General features: G+C 51.9%; 1 protein-coding gene across 1 annotated transcript in view; it reads right to left on the reverse strand.

The window, feature by feature from the left end:
- LOC146869006 (adenylate kinase isoenzyme 5-like) overlaps window positions 1–22,706 on the reverse strand; it is a 544,010-nt gene that overhangs the window by 425,776 nt on the left and 95,528 nt on the right. Inside the window, exon 2 of the mRNA XM_085625003.1 lies at window positions 7,307–7,493. Within this exon, the coding sequence (XP_085481129.1) occupies window positions 7,307–7,490 (184 nt within the window). The 5' untranslated portion in view covers window positions 7,491–7,493. The remainder of the gene's footprint in view (window positions 1–7,306; window positions 7,494–22,706) is intronic.

Consider the following 22,706-nt stretch of genomic DNA (forward strand, 5'->3'; position numbering starts at 1 on the left):
CAACAAGACCCCTGCAGCAGGGATTGCTGCTATGCTATGCGGCAAGGAGATGAAGGCGGAAAGGACTGGCAGGTCCCGCTGGGTGCCGGCCACATGGCCACTTGCAGGTTGTTTATAGTGATTCCTAAGGGCGTAGGAGGGGTCATGGCAAAGTAAACCTGGACCGATTCACCTGCTGGGGGTGGTGGTGGGGGTCCCTACCTCTTTTCACAGGATCACTCCCTGTCGGGTCTAACGAACATCCAAATTAGCATGAAGAACAGGGTCAAACAGGCAGGGGACTGACTTGGGGAGGGACAAAAGACATTTCCCCTAGGGTACTGACCATGCAGCAACATTGCTTCATCACACTTGTATCAACAATCTGGGGGAGGGGCCAACCTGTGGCCAGTTAACGGGATCGTCCCTCTGCATAACCAGGGTGTGCACCGGAACACCTACGCATCATCAGTCATAACCCTTAGTAGGATGGGGATTGGAGTCTGTGCAGTCTGTCCCCCTGTTCTCACCACCCCCTTGCCGACTGCCTGGTATCCACTAACAGAGGTCTGGGCGAGCTGTCCCTAGCACCTAGGACCAACAAGCGATACAGGGCATGTGTGGCTAAGTTCTGTGCAGTAGCTGGCGCATGGGAGGAAGGGAGTTCTTCTCTGGAGAACAGGATTCAAGGTTTCATTTTATGGGCCAAAGATCAGGGGAAGAGCCACCCAAGGATTGTGGGCCACATGGCGGCAATCAGCCACCACGCCAGGATAAGGGGGCGGGAGGATCCTACAAAATCATTCCTGATCAGGGCGGCGCTCAAGGGCTGGGCCAGGAGCGAGCCACGGGACCGGACAAGAGGTCAGCTATAGATTTTGAAACTCTGCTGGACTGGGTGCACAGGGCGACCCATTCAGCTTTTGAGGCAGCCCTCTTTTCGGCTACCTTTAGCCTGGCCTTCTTCGGGGCTCTCAGAATTGGGGAACTGGTAGCCAGGTCCAAGCTTTCGAGGCCGACTAGCTGTTGGTTGGGGCGTGGTGCTGGTTACATCTTGGTCGTGGGTGCGATTCCCGTACGGGCCGATGTATACTTTTCTGGGCAGTTAGGCAGGCCCGGGTAATTTAATGTTAATAATTTTAATTTTTGTTTAAAATGTACATAGTTGCGTGACGATCGCCCTGGTGACTCGCACTAGACCCCGCTGGTACATGGAATTGATTGTATTTAAGAATTCACGCTCACTGCTATGGAGGCAGATGCTGCTTACATGCGGGAGTGAGAGGTCTCAGTATTTGAACTGCCTGTGTGAAGGAGTCAAACTCTGAGCAGGCCTCGCTGAGCGTTCTGTTCTTGTGTGGACTACTGAACAGTGGCTTTCTGGTTAAAGCATTGGAGGTGCCCTCCTGAGGGATATATGCCTCCTGTTAGGGACTAGAGGCAGATTTCAGTAACAAGCCAGAGGTGGTCTCTAATAGAGAGTAGAAGGAGCCCCCCGACCCCCCCCCCCCCCCTTTGAGTGTATTCAATGTGGAAGCATGCTCTGGGGCATGGGCACCGGAGGAACTATGCCTGCTGCCATAAAACAGCACTGGTGTCTGAGGCAGCTTTGGTTTATGGCATACTTTAGGGGTAATGTTACAGGTGAGAAAGTGTGGCAATGGGACACTAATTATAAAATTACAGCATCAGGTTACCTGCGTAACTTGACCAGGTGGTTTCTGGTGCGCTGCACGTTACTTAATTGTTACACCGGCGCTAGGGACAGCCTGCCAGGAGTTGGCGCTGTCTGTCTATTTAGAGATGACCAGAACAGGCATTGATTAATTCATTTTACATTAAAATCCCTATTGTCTGCTGCCTAAGCCATTCTTATATCTCTGAGGACTTGGAACAGGCGCAAGTGTCACGCTTGCACGCGTGTCAGGGTTAGTAGTTGTGGTGGTACTATGATTGGCAGCATGACCGGAGCAAGGTGTGGTGCAAAGGGAAGTGGCGCCTGACGTGAGTCCTGGCATATAGTGGCACAAGTGTGAGGTTTTCCATCGAACTGCCTTGCTGTATGTGACGCGGGCGTATGCTGGTTCTAGTTTTGTGCAATATTGGGCGTCACGATGTATGTCCCGCCGTGAACAGCTCTAGGTCTAAACTTGTGTTTTGCCCTGCCTTCATTTGGGGTTGCGGTGCGTCGGCCTTGGCGGTTACCGGACAGGGCGCCCTGGGTGGGGCTAAACAGTATATCAGTTTGGGGTTGGATTATTGGTGTGTTAAACCAATTTGCACGGCCAGGGTGCCATAAAAAGGTGAAGGCCACCTGGGGGCAGTGTTTCTCACTTGGCTGCACATGAATGAAGAATGTCTTCACTCACTAATACCAATAATGGCCATTGCTCCATCCTTCTCAGCAAGGTAGACCAAAGCGGTTGACATGTCCTTTGACTTCGAGGAGCGATTCATTCAATGCCTTTCTTTCAAGGAACTATTCTCGCCAATTTTGATTCAGTAGTTTGGATGGCGCCTATGTCTCGAATCCATCAAGATTTCATTGACATACTGGGGACTGGCATTTAAGGGGATGTCCATGGTTCTTTGTGTGGTTAATTAATGTTTCCAGTCCAGTCCACAGTCACCCGTTGCGTAAGGCTTCATGCTCCCATTGCTTCAGGCTTGGTTTGGTCGTACCATAAGGGGGGCAGCACTCACGTAACGTATAAACCATCAGTTGGCTACATTAGAAAGCCTTTTCTCACACCTGAGATTATCTGGAGCCTCCATAGCTGAGAATTCAGAGGAGAACTGGACAGGCCACTGCCCCCAGGGGGTTGGCCGCCCATTGCAGCAATGGGTTGATAGGGCATGGGTGCATGTGGCACATCTGTTAATGGTGCAGGATAATTATTGTTTTACTTAGGAAACAGGGATCTCATGCCCAGGTTCTGTCTTTTGGCTGTAGGTCACCAGCTCAGTGGTGGGAAAGTACAATTCTACAGTTACTCTGTGCGGTGTTATGCTAAGTACAGTTCCACCAGCAGCTACGGGTTGTACTAACTGAGCTGTATGATGGAGGCCCGATATCTAGTGAGTTATGTAATCACTGTGATGTCACGATGAGCTTTCGTAGCACAGAGTAATAGGGGCAGGTGGTACGAAGTCTTTCTTGTATGGACGATATGAAGCGTAATTAGAATAACCTGGTATGGAGTCTCTTCTGTAGTGTGCCACTGTGGGAGTGCGGCTGGCACATTAAACTTACACTGCCTCTAGGATAAGCCAAAGTCTCTGCCTAGCCACCAAGGGGGTGGGCAGGTGTCAGCCTAAGTGTGTCCTCCCTCCGGGCAGCTGTTAGATTAGAGCCCTACTCAGAGGGACCGCCTTGAGTGCTTGGAGGTCTGTTGGCACTGCCTTTCAATGGAAGCCATGGTCTAGCGGGGCATTTGCAGGCGTAATTCACGGTATCAGCTGCCAGTTCAAACGTGCATCTTTCACGAATTTACGCAGATAACTGGGACGGGAAGTAAGGCGGGCTGGATAACTCTTGCTTCTACCTGCATTGGCACATCTTTTCAGGAGTGACTGTCAAAGGGATGGCACTTAAGCCAAGTAATGTTAGCACCCATCCACACCATGCCGACAGTTTAAGGTCACCCTGGGCCGCATTAACACAGACCAGCAGTAGGCCCTTGTGGGTCAGTGCCATGAATTACTAAACTGAACAGGAGCCGTGACCGTGGGTTACACTAGCAGAAGTTTGGGGAGAGCTAGACTCCGCCCATGCTCAAGGTGTAGTTTTAAGTAGTGGGAGTTGCCACTCTTATTTGACCAAGGGTTCGATGCTGTATGAGGGCATCGCCGCGTTGCGGCCAGAGCACGGGCATTGTGTGGTTCCCAGGGGGCAGCAAGTGTAGGCAAGGCTCTTTCCAAATCTGGCACCAGAACACAAGGTAGCCAGGGCCAACTTGTCTGATGGGCGACTTGTGTAGGCACCGTGTAGTTGTCACTCCAAGAAGGGGTGAGTTGTCTCCAATAGAGGGCGCCATGCATATATTGTTTCAAACCAGATTTGACACCATTAAGGTGGTCACCAGGGTCTAACAATCAAAGAGGTCCGTGAAATTGTCTGGCCACGGCGCAGATTAATTGCACTCTAGAACCGAGGTTAGGGAACACAGGATGGTCATTCAAGATACACAGGTGGTGTGACGGCAACGCGAGACTGTCAGCTTATGCTGGGTAGGAGGTTCCGTATCACCAACCAGAAGGGTGCCATGTGGTAAAACCAGTAAATATGTTTAAGAATGATATAGATGCCGGTCAGGAGAGGTTTGTCAAAGGTATTACACTTATTGTTAAGCATTGTTAACAACCCATCCACACCAAGCCTATAGCTCACAGCCCAGTATTAGGCACCTGCAGTTGTCGGCGCCACAGGTTACTAAAATTACAACTGTACTGTGGGCGCACTGGCTGACCGGGCAGTATTGCCACGGCGTCCAAGGGCCGATTAGTCAGACACCAGTAGCAGTGAGTGTGGCTTGCCCTAGGTACAGTTGTTAGGGGAATTTAAATTCCATGCACAAGTTATACTGGACTTGCTACCAGCGGGTCTCGTGTACAAGTGGGTTACCTACTTTGAAAAAGGCATAAAAGGAGTATGGCATAACACATAGACTATTAGGAATTAAATCCGGGACCAGCTACCTTTACACATGGATTTCGGTGGAGGGCAATTAAGTCCGGGACAACAAGTGTATCGGGTGTAGTGCCTTGCATCTTGGGTCAAGCGGGTTGGCACACAGGAGGTGTCTAGAATCGCCCAGGCACACCCTGCAGAGTAGAATGCAAAAGAACTGCACATCGCCACTATTCTGAGGTGACAGATGCAACAATTTGATCCCTCCAAAGCAAACCAAAGTTCTTATGGTCAGATGCACAACATACAACCGTTCACTCCAGCTTCACTGAAGGTAGTCTGTTAGCAGAGGTATAGAACGGGACGTCCTGCACCAGGGTGTGGACATTGCACGGGCGACACAGCAGATAGTCTGCTGTCTGGCGGGGGTGATTGCGGGCTAGGAGGCCAGGCAATGTAGCAGAACCAATTCTAAGGACCTCTCCCCCCCACCGGACTGCACGAGTATGTGAGTGCAGTGGGATTTGCAAAATTACAGGTATTTTCCCACCGATACAGGGGCAGAAGGGTACATTGCAGGAATTTGCATAAATAGAGTGGGGGCAAGTCCAAAGGACGATGTGCACTGGTAACCGCTAGAGCGTGGTGTTAAGATCAAAATCTCGCTGCGGCAAGTTAGCCAGGTGGCATGCGTCAGTTGGTTAGGCCTGAAGGTGTGCCATGGGTCTAATAGCGGCTTGAAATGTGTTTGGAGCACTATCGCTGACAATTCCAGAGCACACACTGCACCTCGGCCCAGTGGGTGAAGGCCATATGCTCATGTGCTTGATCTTGTGGAGAGCAATGATTCCTGGAATAACAAAGTACTAGGTCATTGGCTGTGTTGAGCATCATGGGTCACAGCGTGTTAGCAGGTGTGTGTGTATCTGTGACGGAGCTTTAGTTAAGCCAGCCTGGTAGGTGGCGTAAGTGTCACTCCAATTGGTTGCTGTGACTGCAGTAGTGTGCGCTATGCGAACAGTGTTGTTCGCCAGGGTTTATTAATCGCAAAGGTCTGTGCACACGTCTGGTCAACTTCAACTAAGTAGGTGCACACTGCTCCCAGGGCAGGTTGCGGGTTGCTTCAGGGAATGCCCCGTCCGCTTAGCCAGAATATATATCCTGGTTGTGGAAGCGGTTTTCTAAGCACGTGTGCTGCTGTTCCATGAATTGGGGAAGCAGGTGTTAGGAAGCACGAAAGCCTAGAAGAACTGCAACTACAGGTTGCAGGAGGTGGGAGCCACATCAGCTTGAAGGAAGATAATGATGTTTAAGAGTAGAGCCCCCTCCTGGGAGGCCATCACATCCTTGCAGGTCATGCGAGGTTTTGGTACATTCCCAGAGAAGGCTAAACCGCTCCATGCGCAGGTTCGCAGAGCAAGGGGCTTTGGCTTCATCAGGCATGAGCCATGCCGGGCGAACACCAAAGGTTATTTTAAGTTGGGGTGCACTTGGCACAGGTGGGCCTGGATCTGTTCCTACTGGACAAGAATGAGGCCCGGGAAATTGCAGGTTGCAGTGAGAAAGGAACTGTTTTGGTGGGGGGCTCTTTAGGCGACTGTGGCCGCCTCCAGAGCTTTGGCGGAGTTACAGGGCGATCTGGAAGCATATGGGTACAGAAGGATACCTCTGCAAGAGCAAAAATAGGGATGCCAGAGCCAAATCCCAGGAGCCTCAGGGGAGAGGCCTGGAATAATTACGTCGGCACCCCGTTAGTCCTTCGGGCGGTTGGGGGCCTGAACAACCGGGGGCTTGCTTTGCTATGCTCCGCCCTGAAAGGGGCGTCAGTAATAAGGGACTAATGTGTCACGTGATCCAGTAAGGGGATGATCCCCATAAGGGTAGCGCTGATTGGATTCTCCACAGTGCTTGGCTCACCAGGCGGGCAGGGCAGTATAGGTTGGTACAGCTGCCTGCCCTCGGATCGCCCGTAAGATAACCCACCATATTGCATACTCCTGTATGGAATAAACCTGCAGCAATATTTTTCCCAAACAAAAGTTGTGTTGTGTATTTATTTATGCATGCATACTCTGTTGTGGTGTGGGTGGGGTGTGTTGCCAATAATGGGATTATGGCTTCCTCAAGTCTTTGGATGAGTGTAAAATGATCCAGTGTGCCAAAGGCTGCTGAAAGGTCCAAGAGAAGAAAGGCAGCCACCCTGTTCTGCTCTGCCATGTTTACACGGTCATCTCAGATGGAGGTAATTGACAATTTAGGGCCGCTTCCTGTTAGGAGTTGTTGATGAGGGTTCTGACTGGGATGGCAGCAGGCCATGAAAGAATGTTTTTGAAACTTTGAGGTGGACAAGGGTCGGAGGGGCAGCCTGCTGGTTTTAGTCAGTGATAGTTCTCTGAAGGAGTCGAGAGGCTGTGCTTGCCTTTCCCTGGAGGGTTTTGTAGGAAATGGAGTTGGGGTTGTGTTTTTTTTTGCTCACCAAGTAGTAAAAACCTTCAGCCACAGTTGGTCCCTCACCCCCTTTCTGGCACCAGATGTGACCAGCTGCCCCTATACACTACTCCATCACATTAGCTTCAATAACTGTGTAACACACTCTAGTCTCCGGGACTCTGTATTGAGGGCACCCAGCACACACCTCAGGTCATGACCACCAGGCCGCTCCACAGACCACTCTGACAACCCCTGCACGATACTCACCTGTCCAGAACACAGGCCTCCGCCCCAGCCCACCATGGATAGGTGGCAGGGTCCGAGGCTCCTGACCAATGAATGTGTCCCACTGGACCTTGTCAGGGCCTCCCAGGAGCCGGGCCCTGTGCAGGCAGCTCTCCAGGTAATCCAGGGGGTCTTCTGGCCGGTAATACATCAAGCCTGTGAGCATGCTCTGTGGAGAGAGGAGGAGGCAGTGAGACTACTGAAGGAGTAGTGCAGAGGAGCTCTCTAGAGAGAAGAAGCAAGTGAGACCCCTGGGGGAGCACAGAGGAGCTCTGTGGAGAGAGGAGGAGGCAGTGAGACCACTCAGGGAGCAGTGCAGAGGAGCTCTGTAGAGAGAAGAAGCAAGTGAGACCTCTGAGGGAGAAGTGCAGAGGAGCTCTGTGGAGAGAGAAGAAGCAAGTGAGACCCCTGGGGGACCACCGAGGAGCTCTGTGGAGAGAGAAGAAGCAAGTGAGACCCCTGGGGGAGCACAGAGGAGCTCTGTGGAGAGAGGAGGAGGCAGTGAGGCCCCTGAGGGAGTGAAGAGGAGCTCTGTGGCAAGAGAAGAAGCAAGTGAGACCACTGAGGGAGCAGCGCAGAGGAGCCCTGTGGAAATAGGAGGAGGCAGTGAGACCCCTGAGGGAGCGCAGCAGAGCTCTGTGGAGAGGGAAGAAGCAAGTGAGATCACTTAGGGGGAGCGCAGAGGAGCTCTGTGGCGAGAAGAGGAGGCAGTGAGACCCCTGAGGGAGCGCAGGTGAGCTGTATAGAGAGAGAAGAAGCAAGTGAGACCCCTGAGGGAGCAGTGCAGAAGAGCTCTGTGGAGAGAGAAGAAGCAAGTGAGACCCCTGGGGGAGCACGGAGGAGCTCTGTAGAGAGAAGAAGCAAGTGAGACCCCTGAGGGAGCACAGAGGAGCTCTGTGGAGAGACGAGGAGGCAGTGAGACCACTCAGGGAGCAGTGCAGAGGAGCTCTGTAGAGAGAAGAAGCAAGTGAGACCTCTGAGGGAGCAGTGCAGAGGAGCTCTGTGGAGAGAGAAGAAGCAAGTGAGACCCCTGGGGGAGCACAGAGGAGCTCTGTGGAGAGAGGAGGAGGCAGTGAGACCACTCAGGGAGCAGTGCAGAGGAGCTCTGTAGAGAGAAGAAGCAAGTGAGACCTCTGAGGGAGCAGTGCAGAGGAGCTCTGTGGAGAGAGAAGAAGCAAATGAGACCCCTGGGGGAGCACGGAGGAGCTCTGTGGAGAGAGAAGAAGCAAGTGAGACCCCTGGGGGAGCACAGAGGAGCTCTGTGGAGAGAGGAGGAGGCAGTGAGGCCCCTGAGGGAGTGAAGAGGAGCTCTGTGGCAAGAGAAGAAGCGAGACCCCTGAGGGAGCAGCGCAGAGGAGCCCTGTGGAGAGAGGAGGAGGCAGTGAGACCCCTGAGGGAGCGCAGCAGAGCTCTGTGGAGAGGGAAGAAGCAAGCGAGATCACTGAGGGGGAGCGCAGAGGAGCTCTGTGGTGAGAAGAGGAGGCAGTGAGACCCCTGAGGGAGCGCAGGTGAGCTGTATAGAGAGAGAAGAAGCAAGTGAGACCCCTGAGGGAGCAGTGCAGAAGAGCTCTGTGGAGAGAGAAGAAGCAAGTGAGACCCCTGGGGGAGCACGGAAGAGCTCTGTAGAGAGAAGAAGCAAGTGAGACCCCTGGGGGAGCACAGAGGAGCTCTGTGGAGAGAGGAGGAGGCAGTGAGACCACTCAGGGAGCAGTGCAGAGGAGCTCTGTGGAGAGAAGAAGCAAGTGAGACCCCTGGGGGAGCAGTGCAGAGGATCTCTGTGGAGAGAGAAGAAGCAAGTGAGACCCCTGGGGGGGCATGGAGGAGCTCTGTGGAGAGAGGAGGAGGGAGTGAGGCCAATGAGGGAGTGAAGAGGAGCTCTGTGGCAAGAGAAAAAGCAAGTGAGACCCCTGAGGGAGCAGCACAGAGGAGCCCTGTGGTGAGAGGAGGAGGCAGAGAGACCCCTGTGGGAGCGCAGCAGAGCTCTGTGGAGAGGGAAGAAGCAAGTGAGACCACTGAGAGGGAGCGCAGAGGAGCTCTGTGGCGAGAGGAGGAGGCTGTGAGACCCCTGAGGGAGCGCAGGTGAGCTGTATAGAGAGAGAAGAAGCAAGTGAGACCCCTGAGGGAGCAGTGCAGAAGAGCTCTGTGGAGAGAGGAGTAGTGTAGTTCCTATACCCCTGAAAGGCTCTGCGCATTGGAATAACATACACTATAGATTTGACATAGGACTAAGGTCAGTATGTCTCCATCGAGTATACTAAACTTAATTACTTGTGTGTGCCAGCTAACTCAGAGGTCACTAGAAACTTCTCGAACGAACAAGAAGGGATTAGTCTCTGACAACTGCATAAACATGACAACTTTGTTTCCCTTTAGAATCAGAACAGTCTCAGAATCGTGGAAACAATAGATAGCAGTTTCAGTCAGTCAATCGTGCATGCTTCGTTTCTACAGAGTTGCACAGAAATAGAGAGGCGGGCGTTTCAATAAAAGGGTTTATTGAACAGTCTTATTTCTCGTGCAAGAGATATGAATTGCTACAATCGTAAGACAGACTGCAAAGTACAATATGTACGAGGTTAGCAGCAAGATAAAATAATACTGCAATAGCATGGTTTGTAGCTATGACATATATTCATAAAATACATACATAAATAACATAAGCTAAAATGTGATACTCATCTGATGCTTCTAAATTGTTCTACCCCAGTGTACCTAACCTAAGTGTAGTACGAGGTTTGAAGTAGGTGCCATTTCTAAAGTATAGCTAGCTATATCTTAATTAAGCCAAGAGTTGCTGAAAGTTTCTCTAAGTTCTTTGTCAGCTCCATACCTGAGAATGAGAGAGGTTGGAATCTCTTTTCTGGACTCGGTAGTCTAACCCCCCGCAAGGGAAGTCAGAGAGCACTGGAGCTGGATTCTCTGCGAGGAGGATGGCAGCGTCAGGCCAGTGCATCAGGCTGGAACTCGATCTCCTTCCGAACTTGCCGTGGAGAACCGCGTAGTCTGGGTTGGATCGAATCCTCCGGGAACCGCAATTTGCTAGGGCAGGTGCTGGTATATTTATACCTTGAAGGTGTCTAGGAATGCCAGTATTGACGTAAAAGTCGGGCAGAGGAACGTCATGAATGAACCCCTAAGGAATAGATGTTCATGCATACTTAATGCGTTGTCGGAGAAATCAGTCTTCAAGCTGAGGGAAATTCCTAAAGGCTTAAGGGTCTGGTTTTCCAAGAATTCGTTGTGACGTGGATGGACGGATGTAGGTGGCCATGCCTGTATTTGGTTAGTACGGACAATGTCTAAATAAGGGCCGGATTTCTGTGTCCAAATAAGGGCAATGTGAATTGTACCTATATAAGGGCATAAATCGGGAAACCTATATACGGAATCTAAATCTGCACACAAAACCCACTCCAGTTTCGTATGAACGATGTTACTAAATCCTAAACGTTCTAAACATATCTTAAAACAGAGTATTGCATGGGTTTGCTAAAATAAGCTAAAAACATATCTATAACACATGTCCTAAAAATACATTACAAAACCATTGCTATGCATAAAGTGTTGTACATATTAAAGGCAATGTTTCATTCTAAGCATAGGATCACATTTGAATGCTAAATGAATGAACCAAAATATATACATGTGATGAAATGGCTCGTAAATACAGAAGAAAAAAGGGCCAAAACCATTTCATATCAGGTTACACAAGTCAATTTGTTATTCATGACAAGGTGGTATACTGTCCCTGGAAGTGTTATCAAAGAATTCTGTTCTCTATGAATAGTTCTACTATAAGCAGATTACTGTGCTAAAAAATGAAAAATACAATTTTGGGACGGGAAGAGAAAAAAATATATAATCATAGAAAAAGTTCCAAAGTCAGTATCACATTTGAAAAAGAATGGAGGCCAAATTCAGAGTCTCTCCGGAACACTGTGTGCTTGATTCAATAGTCAGTGTGTGGGGATGGAGAAAACATAACATTTTCTAAACCTGTAGACAACAAGTCATCTACCGCCGTTGTGGGTGAGAGTTGGAATACCTCGTGTAGAAGATCAACAGCACATAGATGCGAACTATCGCCTTCCGCATGGGAAGCATCAGCAATGTCCGGATTGGATGTTACCTGCACGCCTGGTGTTTCCTCTCGTACCTCAACAGTAGCATGTTGCGTCTGTGAGATCTCAATGAATGCCGCCATCAGGATCGGTAGCCGCTGGGAACAACACACAGCATGGGCCGTAACCTGGTCCAGCAGAGTATCGATACCCGTAGGCATGACTGATGGGATTGTCAGACAAATGTCCAGCACGCATTCTTCACCGCATAGAAGGCAGCGAAGAACAGGTAAGATACAATCTTGCCAAATTGGTCTGAATGACAGAAACCAAGTGGTGTTTAATTCTCGTAGACGACGTAAACCCAGAATTTGGACGATGTGCTCACGGCACTTCATCTCCAATAGAGTCTTTCCATGGTGAACTGGGTGTCGCTGGTGAGTTGGCTTGCCGTATCGTAGCAGGAGCAAAAATAGTATCCCCGCAACGAGTGCTAAAAGGAGCGGCAGTCCGCCAAACACAGAGTGCACGAAGTTTGGAAAAATTCCGAGGACTGCTTGAAAAGGTGCTAACAATCCTGCACACACGGTCTTAAATACATGTACAATACCGCTCGTATCAGACATGTTTAAGATACGACCTAACATTTCTGAGACATGCACAGGGCAGTTTGTATACAAAAGGGCATGTATCTCCGCAGAAGTCCTTGCGACTTGGAGGTCATAGGTTTCTTTCGCAGACGGCAAAGGCACAGTTTTTTGTAAAAGAATGGCTTTCATTCTGCTTAGAGTATCAACTCGTATAGAAGAGATATTCAATGAAGGCCATAAAGGCGACTCCCTGACTGTGTCTATTTGGGGGAAACAAGACTTGTATACAGCAAGTGACCCTGGGTGTAACCGTTACTAGATATGGGATACCTGGCAGCATGCCACAGCAGCTGTGATCATTCAACATAATGTAACTCCCGTTTGAAAGCTGACCAAAAATTGGATTAATCACTGCTGCCGGTGAACCATGCAGGTGGCAGGATAAGTTTGTGGTGGAACCATCACAGACCCCGTGTAAGTTAATACCCTGACAAAGGAGAGAATCGCTTAGTACGTGTTCACAGTTTTCACCGCTAAGAAACACTTCAAGTCCCCCACTCCAACATCCGTGCGTGTAAGGTAAATCCAAGGATGTCTTGATGTATTCTTTACCCAACCTTTCATATTTGCCTGCTGGTATGTTTTTTAGGCAATATTGAAAATGGAAAGTCGTAACAGGCAGAGTAATCTTACCATGTATGATCCACTCAGTAGCTGTTTTTTCTGCCACTGTGAATGGTAATTTCTCCAATTTTTCAATGCTCAGCACCGCATAGTATGCTCCCCTTTGTGCCAGTTTGATCTGTCTATCAGTGCGATTGAATTCTGCAAACAGTGACGTAGTATTGATTAAACGCCAAGGCACATTGCCAGAACACAGGTTTTGAAGCATTCAGCTTAATAGCATGAGAGAACGTAGCTGTGACTGACCATGTTGCAACATGACCAAGTCTTGTTCCATGATGTCTATGACAGAGGAGACAATGCTGTCCGAAGAATATATCCTGGACAACAGAGTCTTTAACCCATTGTCTACTACAGAGAGAGATTTCTCTAAATGAATACGATCAATTTCTCGTATTCGTTCTGCAGTGTCTGCTTGGGTAACCTTCCATGCTTCATTGTAAACAGCGTAGATACCGGCATATATGAAACGTTTTTGACGCGGTTTTCTTGGTCCTAGCAAGAATTCCCTACGGTCTGTGCCTTCTTGAAGTAAAGTTAAGTGTTGTTTTACATCCTCTAGTGTAGCTTTCTGTAGCCAATCAAGGCAAAGTTTCCCTACACTGTAACATGTTACTACCCCCGGATGCTGTCTTTGGACATAAGGTGGGTCTGGCCTATGAAAGGTAAAACCTTGTGTTTTGTTCAGGAATCTATCCTGACAGTTGTTTGTGTCTAAGGTCCAGAGCAACCATTTTTTCCATTCAGGATCTGATCTGTTATTTTTCAAAATAGTATGACGGTCGACCTCCCCTTTGTAGTGCTTTCACTTGTAGGTGCAGGTATAGACAGAGGGTTCATGTCTTTCTCTTTTTAACAGAGTTCTTATGAGGCTGATTTAATTGTTTTTTTTAAATAATGAATTGTATATATATCCTTTTATGGTGTTTTTAATAACTGAATAAAGAACTACTGAACTGAACTGAACTGAGTGTTCATGTCTTTGATCCTGGCTAACTCAAGGCATGATGTTTGTTGGACAGTGTCGTTCAAAACCATAATTTGCTCAGGGATGATACAGGCTCTAATCAAAGCTTCTATTCCATGTACTTGCCAATCTTTTGTACCCCAGACAGATTTCGTCACAATGTTGTCTTTCCAAAAGTCGCAACCCTGTTTAGACAGTTGGGCAATAAAGGCTGCAGAATAAATCTGTTTGGTATTCGTTAACATAGTTTTCATTCCTGTCTTATTGACATTCTTAAAGTAAAATGTCTCTGCATTCGAGATATTAAACCCTGAAAAATATGGAAATTTCATTGCAAATGTTTTCGAGCTGCCGTTTGGTGGCGTAGGACAATGTTCCCATTGGTTTTACATAAATACATTTCTAGGTGTTGCAGATTTATGCAAGAAATGATGACCATAGTGGTTATAACAATGCATTTGTTCATAGTCTGATGAACCTTCTAAATATTCATGATTTGTGAATACAGTTGACATCTCTAGATCAGACATCTTGTTATTAACAGTCTCGAAGTCCCAATCATCAGAAAAGGTACTAGAGGTAATAAAGTCACTTAATGAAATCTTAAATAAGTGTGGAATCTTTAAATGTTCCGACGGCCCAAAAATGTCATATTCGGTTTTGTCCACTTCCCTCTTCCTTTATGATGCTATGAGGCACTGCAGGATCTCTCAGGGTCCGCTCCCCTCTCTCTTTATGAAGATAAGAGGCACTGCAGGGTCTCTCAGGGTCCACTCCCCTCTACCCTTATGAAGCTATGAAGCCTTGCAGGGTCTCTCAGGGTCCACTTCCCTCTTCCTTTATGAAGCTATGAGGCACTGCAAGGTCTCTTGGGGTCCGCTGTCCGCTCCCCTCTCCCTTTATGAAGCTATGAGGCACTGCAGGCTCTCAGGGTCCGCTCCCCTCTACCCTTATGAAGCTATGAAGCCTTGCAGGGTCTCTCAGGGTCCACTCCCCTCTCCCTTTATGAAGCTATGAGGCACTGTAGGCTCTCAGGGTCCACTCCCCTCTTCCTTTATGAAGCTTTGAGGCACTGCAGGCTCTCAGGGTCCGCTCCCCTCTACCCATATGAAGCTATGAAGCCTTGCAGGGTCTCTCAGGGTCCACTCCCCTCTCCCTTTATGAAGCTATGAGGCACTGTAGGCTCTCAGGGTCCACTCCCCTCTTCCTTTATGAAGCTATGAGGCACTGCAGGGTCTCTCAGGGTCCACTCCCCTCTCCCTTTATGAAGCTATGAGGCACTGCAGGGTCTCTCAGGGGCCGCTCCCCTCCCCCTTTATGAAGCTAAGAGGAACTGCAGGGTCTCTCAGGGTCCACTCCCCTCTCCCTTTATGATGCTATGAGGCACTGCAGGGTCTCTCAGGGTCCACTCCCCTCTTCCTTTATGAAGCTATGAGGCACTGCAGGGTCTCTCAGGGTCCACTCCCCTCTCCCTTTATGAAGCTTTGAGGCACTGCAGGGTCTCTCAGGGTCCGCTCCCCTCTCTCTTTATGAAGCTATGAGGCACTGCAGGTTCTCTCAGGGTCCACTCCCCTCTACCCTTATGAAGCTATGAAGCCTTGCAGGGTCTCTCATGGTCCACTCCCCTCTCCCTTTATGAAGCTATGAGGCACTGCAGGGTCTCTCAGGGTCCACTCCCCTCTCCCTTTATGAAGCTATGAGGCACTGCAAGGTCTCTCGGGGTCCGCTGTCCGCTCCCCTCTCCCTTTATGAAGCTATGGAAGCCTTGCAGGGTCTCTTAGGGTCCACTCCCCTCTACCCTTATGAAGTTATGAAGCCTCTCCCTTTATGAAGCTTTGAGGCACTGCAGGGTCTCTCAGGGTCCGCTCCCCTCTCCCTTTATGAAGCTAAGAGGCACTGCAGGGTCTCTCAGGGTCCGTTCCCCTCTCCCTTTATGAAGCTATGAGGCACTGCAGGGTCTCTCAGGGTCCGCTCCCCTCCCCCTTTATGAAGCTAAGAGGCACTGCAGGTTCCGTCAGGGTTTGCTCCCCTCTCCCTTTATGAAGCTATGAGGCACTGCAAGGTCTCTCGGGGTCCGCTGTCCGCTCCCCTCTCCCTTTATGAAGCTATGGAAGCCTTGCACGGTCTCTCAGGGTCCACTCCCCTCTACCCTTATGAAGTTATAACGCCTCTCCCTTTATGAAGCTTGAGGCACTGCAGGGTCTCTCAGGGTCCGCTCCCCTCCCCCTTTATGAAGCTATGAGGCACTGCAGGGCCTCTCAGGGTCCACTCCCCTCTCCCTTTATGAAGCTATGAGGCACTGCAGGGTCTCTCAGGGTCCGCTCCCCTCTCCCTTTATGAAGCTATGAGGCACTGCAGGGTCTCTCAGGGTCCGCTCCCCTCCCCTTTAAGAAGCTATGAGGCACTGCAGGTTCTCTCAGGGTCCACTCCCCTCTACCCTTATGAGGCTATGAAGCCTTGCAGGGTCTCTCAGGGTCCGCTCCCCTCCCCCTTTATGAAGCTAAGAGGCACTGCAGGTTCTGTCAGGGTTTGCTCCCCTCTACCTTTATGAAGCTACGAGGCACTGCAGGGTCTCTCAGGGTCCACTCCCCTCTACCCTTATGAAGCTATGAAGCCTTGCAGGGTCTCTCAGGGTCCACTCCCCTCTCCCTTTATGAAGCTATGAGGCACTGCAGGGTCTCTCAGGGTCCGCTCCCCTCTCCGTTTATGAAGCTATGAGGCACTGCAGGGTCTCTCAGGGTCCGCTCCCCTCTCCCTTTATGAAGCTATGAGGCACTGCAGGGTCTCTCAGAGCTCACGCCCCTCTCCCTTTATGAAGCTATGAGGCACTGCAAGGTCTCTTGGGGTCCGCTCCCCTCCCCCTTTATGAAGCTATGAGGCACTGCAGGTTCTCTCAGGGTCCACTCCCCTCTACCCTTATGAAGCTATGAAGCCTTGCAGGGTCTCTCAGGGTCCACTCCCCTCTCCCTTTATGAAGGTATGAGGCACTGCAGGGTCTCTCAGGGTCCGCTCCCCTCTCCCTTTATGAAGCTTTGAGGCACTGCAGGGTCTCTCAGGGTCCGCTCGCCTCTCTCTTTATGAAGCTATGAGGCACTGCAGGGTCTCTCAGGGTCCGCTCCCCTCCCCCTTTATGAAGCTATTCGGCACTGCAGGTTCTCTCAGGGTCCACTCCCCTCTACCCTTATGAAGCTATGAAGCCTTGCAGGGTCTCTCAGGGTCCACTCCCCTCTCCCTTTATGAAGCTATGAGGCACTGCAGGGTCTCTCAGGGTCCGCTCCCCTCTCCCTTTATGAAGCTATGAGGCACTGCAGGGTCACTCAGAGTCCACTCCCCTCTCCCTTTATGAAGCTATGAGGCACTGCAAGGTCTCTTGGGGTCCGCTGTCCGCTCCCCTCTCCCTTTATGAAGCTTTGAGGCACTGCAGGGTCTCTCAGGGTCCGCTCCCCTCTCTCTTTATGAAGCTATGAGGCACTGCAGGGTCTCTCAGGGTCCGCTCCCCTCTCCCTTTATGAAGCTATGAGGCACTGCAGGGTCTCTCAGAGCCCACTCCCCTCTCCCTTTATGAAGCTATGAGGCACTGCAGGGTCTCTCAGGGTCCACTCCCCTCTCCCCTTATGAAGCTATGAGGCACTGCAGGGTCTCTCAGGGTCCGCTCCCCTCCCCCTTTATGAAGCTATGAGGCACTGCAGGGTCTCTCAGGGTCCACTCCCCTCTCCCCTTATGAAGCTATGAGGCACTGCAGGGTCTCTCAGGGTCCACTCCCCTCTCCCCTTATGAAGCTATGAGGCACTGCAGGGTCTCTCAGGGTCCGCTCCCCTCCCCCTTTATGAAGCTATGAGGCACTGCAGGGTGTCTCAGGGTCCGCTCCCCTCCACCTTTTTGAAGTTATGAGGCACTGCAGGGTCTCTCAGGGTCCACTTCCCTCTACCTTTATGAAGTTATGAAGCCTTGGAGGGTCTCTCGGGTTCCACTCTCCTCTATCTTTATGAAGCTATGGTAGCCTTGCCGGGGCTCTCAGGGTGCCCTCCCCTCTACCTTTATGAAGCTATAAGGCACTGCAGGGTGTCGCCCGAGTCCTCTCCCCTCCCCCTTTAAGGTGCTATGAAGCCTCTCAGGGTCTCTCAGGGTCCGCAGTGAAGGATCTTGTTGGGTCTACGGTTTTGTGGGCGGTGAAGTAACCCCAGTCTTCTTCCTGGTATTAACGAGGGATGTTCTGCAGCTCACTGAGCTGTCCTGGCTTCCTTTAGCTCGGGGACATCTCGATGTGGTAAAGAGTCGAAGCGAGAGGTACGAGGGGGCGGCGCTTTGATTACTTGCCTCCGAGCCCTTCTCTCGCTTGGGTTCTCCCCCCACCCCCACCCTGTGTGTCCGGCCCCACTGTCTGTAAGGGGCTTGTTGGCCCACAGGGGGTGAGGAGGGTTTTTATGCTGTGGAAATGGCATAGAGGGGGCGCGGAGGACTCGAGTAATGCAATTATCCGTAAGTAATCAAAGTATTGATAATGTCTCTTGGCCAATAGGAAGCCAGCACCTCTTAGGGCTTGAGTAACTTAAGAGGCCGCTGGTCCCACCTGGAAGGAGGAGGCCTTGAGCTTGAAGAACTGGTGCAGCGTCACCTGCTGGGGGATGAGGAGCCTGACAGGCCACTGGGAGGGGAGGGACATGGGGGAGGGGGCGAGGGGGAGGGGCAGTGCAGGGGGAGGGGCAGTCTGGAGCACAAAGGTGGCACTTGATTCATGAAAACATCCGGGCTGATACTGCACTCATCAGAGGAGCTGCGGGGACAGGCCTCGCTCTCCGGACTCGTGAAGGGGGGGGGGGGGGGCACTGAGGGCTGTTTGTGTTTGAAGGGGGCCAGGGACGCGGGCGAGCCGCTCCTGGGCCAGCCTGCACTGCATTGTTACCAATGCTTTATGTAAATATGTTTATTCCTTCATTAGCCACATCCGAGCGTTCTCTGTGTTTAGGCGAAGTTGTCCTTTGTTCAAGAGCCTTTGGTTCCAGCTCATTTGCATCTCAGAGAAGTTCACAGATGAGGAAGGCGCGCTCAAAGGAGTCATTCAAGGGAGCCAAGCATACTCCGTCATCACCTGCTGCCGGGTACCATCTAAGGGAACCAAGCATACTCCGTCATCACCTGCTGCCGGGTACCATCTAAGGGAGCCAAGCATACTCCGTCATCACCTGGCTGCCGGGTACCATCTAAGGGAGCCAAGCTTACTCCGTCATCACCTGCTGCCGGGTACCATCTAAGGGAGCCAAGCTTACTCTGTCATCACCTGCTGCCAGGTACCATCTAAGGGAGCCAAGCTTACTCTGTCATCACCTGCTGCCGGGTACCATCTAAGGGAGCCAAGCATACTCCGTCATCACCTGCTGCCGGGTACCATCTAAGGGAGCCAAGCATACTCCGTCATCACCTGGCTGCCGGGTACCATCTAAGGGAGCCAAGCTTACTCCGTCATCACCTGCTGCCGGGTACCATCTAAGGGAGCCAAGCTTACTCTGTCATCACCTGCTGCCGGGTACCATCTAAGGGAGCCAAGCTTACTCTGTCATCACCTGCTGCCGGGTACCATCTAAGGGAGCCAAGCATACTCCGTCATCACCTGCTGCCGGGTACCATCTAAGGGAGCCAAGCTTACTCCGTCATCACCGGCTGCCGGGTACCATCTAAGGAAGCCACGCATACTCCGTCATCACCTGCTGCCGGGTACCATCTAAGGGAGCCAAGCATACTCCGTCATCACCTGCTGCCGGGTACCATCTAAGTGAGCCACGCATACTCCGTCATCACCTGCTGCCGGGTACCATCTTAGGGAGCCAAGCATACTCCATCATCACCTGCTGCCGGGTACCATCTAAGGGAGCCAAGCATACTCCGTCATCACCTGCTGCCGGGTACCATCTAAGGGAGCCAAGCATACTCCGTCATCACCTGGCTGCCGGGTACCATCTAAGGGAGCCAAGCTTACTCCGTCATCACCTGCTGCCGGGGACCATCTAAGGGAGCCACGCATACTCCGTCATCACCTGGCTGCCGGGTACCATCTAAGGGAGCCACGCATACTCCGTCATCACCTGCTGCCGGGTACCATCTAAGGGAGCCAAGCATACTCCGTCATCACCTGGCTGCCGGGGACCATCTAAGGGAGCCAAGCTTACTCTGTCATCACCTGCTGCCGGGTACCATCTAAGGGAGCCAAGCATACTCCGTCATCACCTGCTGCCGGGTACCATCTAAGGGAGCCACGCATACTCCGTCATCACCTGCTGCCGGGTACCATCTAAGGGAACCAAGCATACTCCGTCATCACCTGCTGCCGGGTACCATCTAAGGGAGCCAAGCATACTCCGTCATCACCTGCTGCCGGGTACCATCTAAGGGAGCCAAGCATACTCCGTCATCACCTTCTGCCGGGTACCATCTAAGGGAGCCAAGCATACTCCGTCATCACCTGCTGCCGGGTACCATCTAAGGGAGCCAAGCATACAACGTCATCACCTTCTGCCGGGTACCATCTAAGGGAGCCAAGCATACTCCGTCATCACCTGCTGCCGGGTACCATCTAAGGGAGCCAAGCATACTCCGTCATCACCTGCTGCCGGGTACCATCTAAGGGAGCCAAGCATACTCCGTCATCACCTGCGCCGGGTACCATCTAAGGGAGCCAAGCATACTCCATCATCACCTGCTGCCGGGTACCATCTAAGGGAGCCAAGCTTACTCCGTCATCACCTGCTGCTGGGTACCATCTAAGGGAGCCAAGCATACTTCGTCATCACCTGCTGCCGGGTACCATCTAAGGGAGCCAAGCATACTCCGTCATCACCTGCTGCCGGGTACCATCTAAGGGAGCCAAGCATACTCCGTCATCACCTGGCTGCCGGGTACCATCTAAGGGAGCCAAGCTTACTCCGTCATCACCTGCTGCCGGGGACCATCTAAGGGAGCCACGCATACTCCGTCATCACCTGGCTGCCGGGTACCATCTAAGGGAGCCACGCATACTCCGTCATCACCTGCTGCCGGGTACCATCTAAGGGAGCCAAGCATACTCCGTCATCACCTGCTGCCGGGTACCATCTAAGGGAGCCAAGCTTACTCCGTCATCACCGGCTGCCGGGTACCATCTAAGGAAGCCACGCATACTCCGTCATCACCTGCTGCCGGGTACCATCTAAGGGAGCCAAGCATACTCCGTCATCACCTGCTGCCGGGTACCATCTAAGTGAGCCACGCATACTCCGTCATCACCTGCTGCCGGGTACCATCTTAGGGAGCTAAGCATACTCCATCATCACCTGCTGCCGGGTACCATCTAAGGGAGCCAAGCATACTCCGTCATCACCTGCTGCCGGGTACCATCTAAGGGAGCCAAGCATACTCCGTCATCACCTGGCTGCCGGGTACCATCTAAGGGAGCCAAGCTTACTCCGTCATCACCTGCTGCCGGGGACCATCTAAGGGAGCCACGCATACTCCGTCATCACCTGGCTGCCGGGTACCATCTAAGGGAGCCACGCATACTCCGTCATCACCTGCTGCCGGGTACCATCTAAGGGAGCCAAGCATACTCCGTCATCACCTGGCTGCCGGGGACCATCTAAGGGAGCCAAGCTTACTCTGTCATCACCTGCTGCCGGGTACCATCTAAGGGAGCCAAGCATACTCCGTCATCACCTGCTGCCGGGTACCATCTAAGGGAGCCACGCATACTCCGTCATCACCTGCTGCCGGGTACCATCTAAGGGAACCAAGCATACTCCGTCATCACCTGCTGCCGGGTACCATCTAAGGGAGCCAAGCATACTCCGTCATCACCTGCTGCCGGGTACCATCTAAGGGAGCCAAGCATACTCCGTCATCACCTTCTGCCGGGTACCATCTAAGGGAGCCAAGCATACTCCGTCATCACCTGCTGCCGGGTACCATCTAAGGGAGCCAAGCATACAACGTCATCACCTTCTGCCGGGTACCATCTAAGGGAGCCAAGCATACTCCGTCATCACCTGCTGCCGGGTACCATCTAAGGGAGCCAAGCATACTCCGTCATCACCTGCTGCCGGGTACCATCTAAGGGAGCCAAGCATACTCCGTCATCACCTGCGCCGGGTACCATCTAAGGGAGCCAAGCATACTCCATCATCACCTGCTGCCGGGTACCATCTAAGGGAGCCAAGCTTACTCCGTCATCACCTGCTGCTGGGTACCATCTAAGGGAGCCAAGCATACTTCGTCATCACCTGCTGCCGGGTACCATCTAAGGGAGCCAAGCATACTCCGTCATCACCTGCTGCCGGGTACCATCTAAGTGAGCCACGCATACTCCGTCATCACCTGCTGCCGGGTACCATCTTAGGGAGCTAAGCATACTCCATCATCACCTGCTGCCGGGTACCATCTAAGGGAGCCAAGCATACTCCGTCATCACCTGCTGCCGGGTACCATCTAAGGGAGCCAAGCATACTCCGTCATCACCTGGCTGCCGGGTACCATCTAAGGGAGCCAAGCTTACTCCGTCATCACCTGCTGCCGGGGACCATCTAAGGGAGCCACGCATACTCCGTCATCACCTGGCTGCCGGGTACCATCTAAGGGAGCCACGCATACTCCGTCATCACCTGCTGCCGGGTACCATCTAAGGGAGCCAAGCATACTCCGTCATCACCTGGCTGCCGGGGACCATCTAAGGGAGCCAAGCTTACTCTGTCATCACCTGCTGCCGGGTACCATCTAAGGGAGCCAAGCATACTCCGTCATCACCTGCTGCCGGGTACCATCTAAGGGAGCCACGCATACTCCGTCATCACCTGCTGCCGGGTACCATCTAAGGGAACCAAGCATACTCCGTCATCACCTGCTGCCGGGTACCATCTAAGGGAGCCAAGCATACTCCGTCATCACCTGCTGCCGGGTACCATCTAAGGGAGCCAAGCATACTCCGTCATCACCTTCTGCCGGGTACCATCTAAGGGAGCCAAGCATACTCCGTCATCACCTGCTGCCGGGTACCATCTAAGGGAGCCAAGCATACAACGTCATCACCTTCTGCCGGGTACCATCTAAGGGAGCCAAGC

This window comes from Triturus cristatus, chromosome 1_2 (genome assembly GCF_964204655.1).
Source record: "Triturus cristatus chromosome 1_2, aTriCri1.1, whole genome shotgun sequence".
Classification (NCBI taxonomy): Eukaryota; Metazoa; Chordata; class Amphibia; order Caudata; family Salamandridae; genus Triturus; species Triturus cristatus.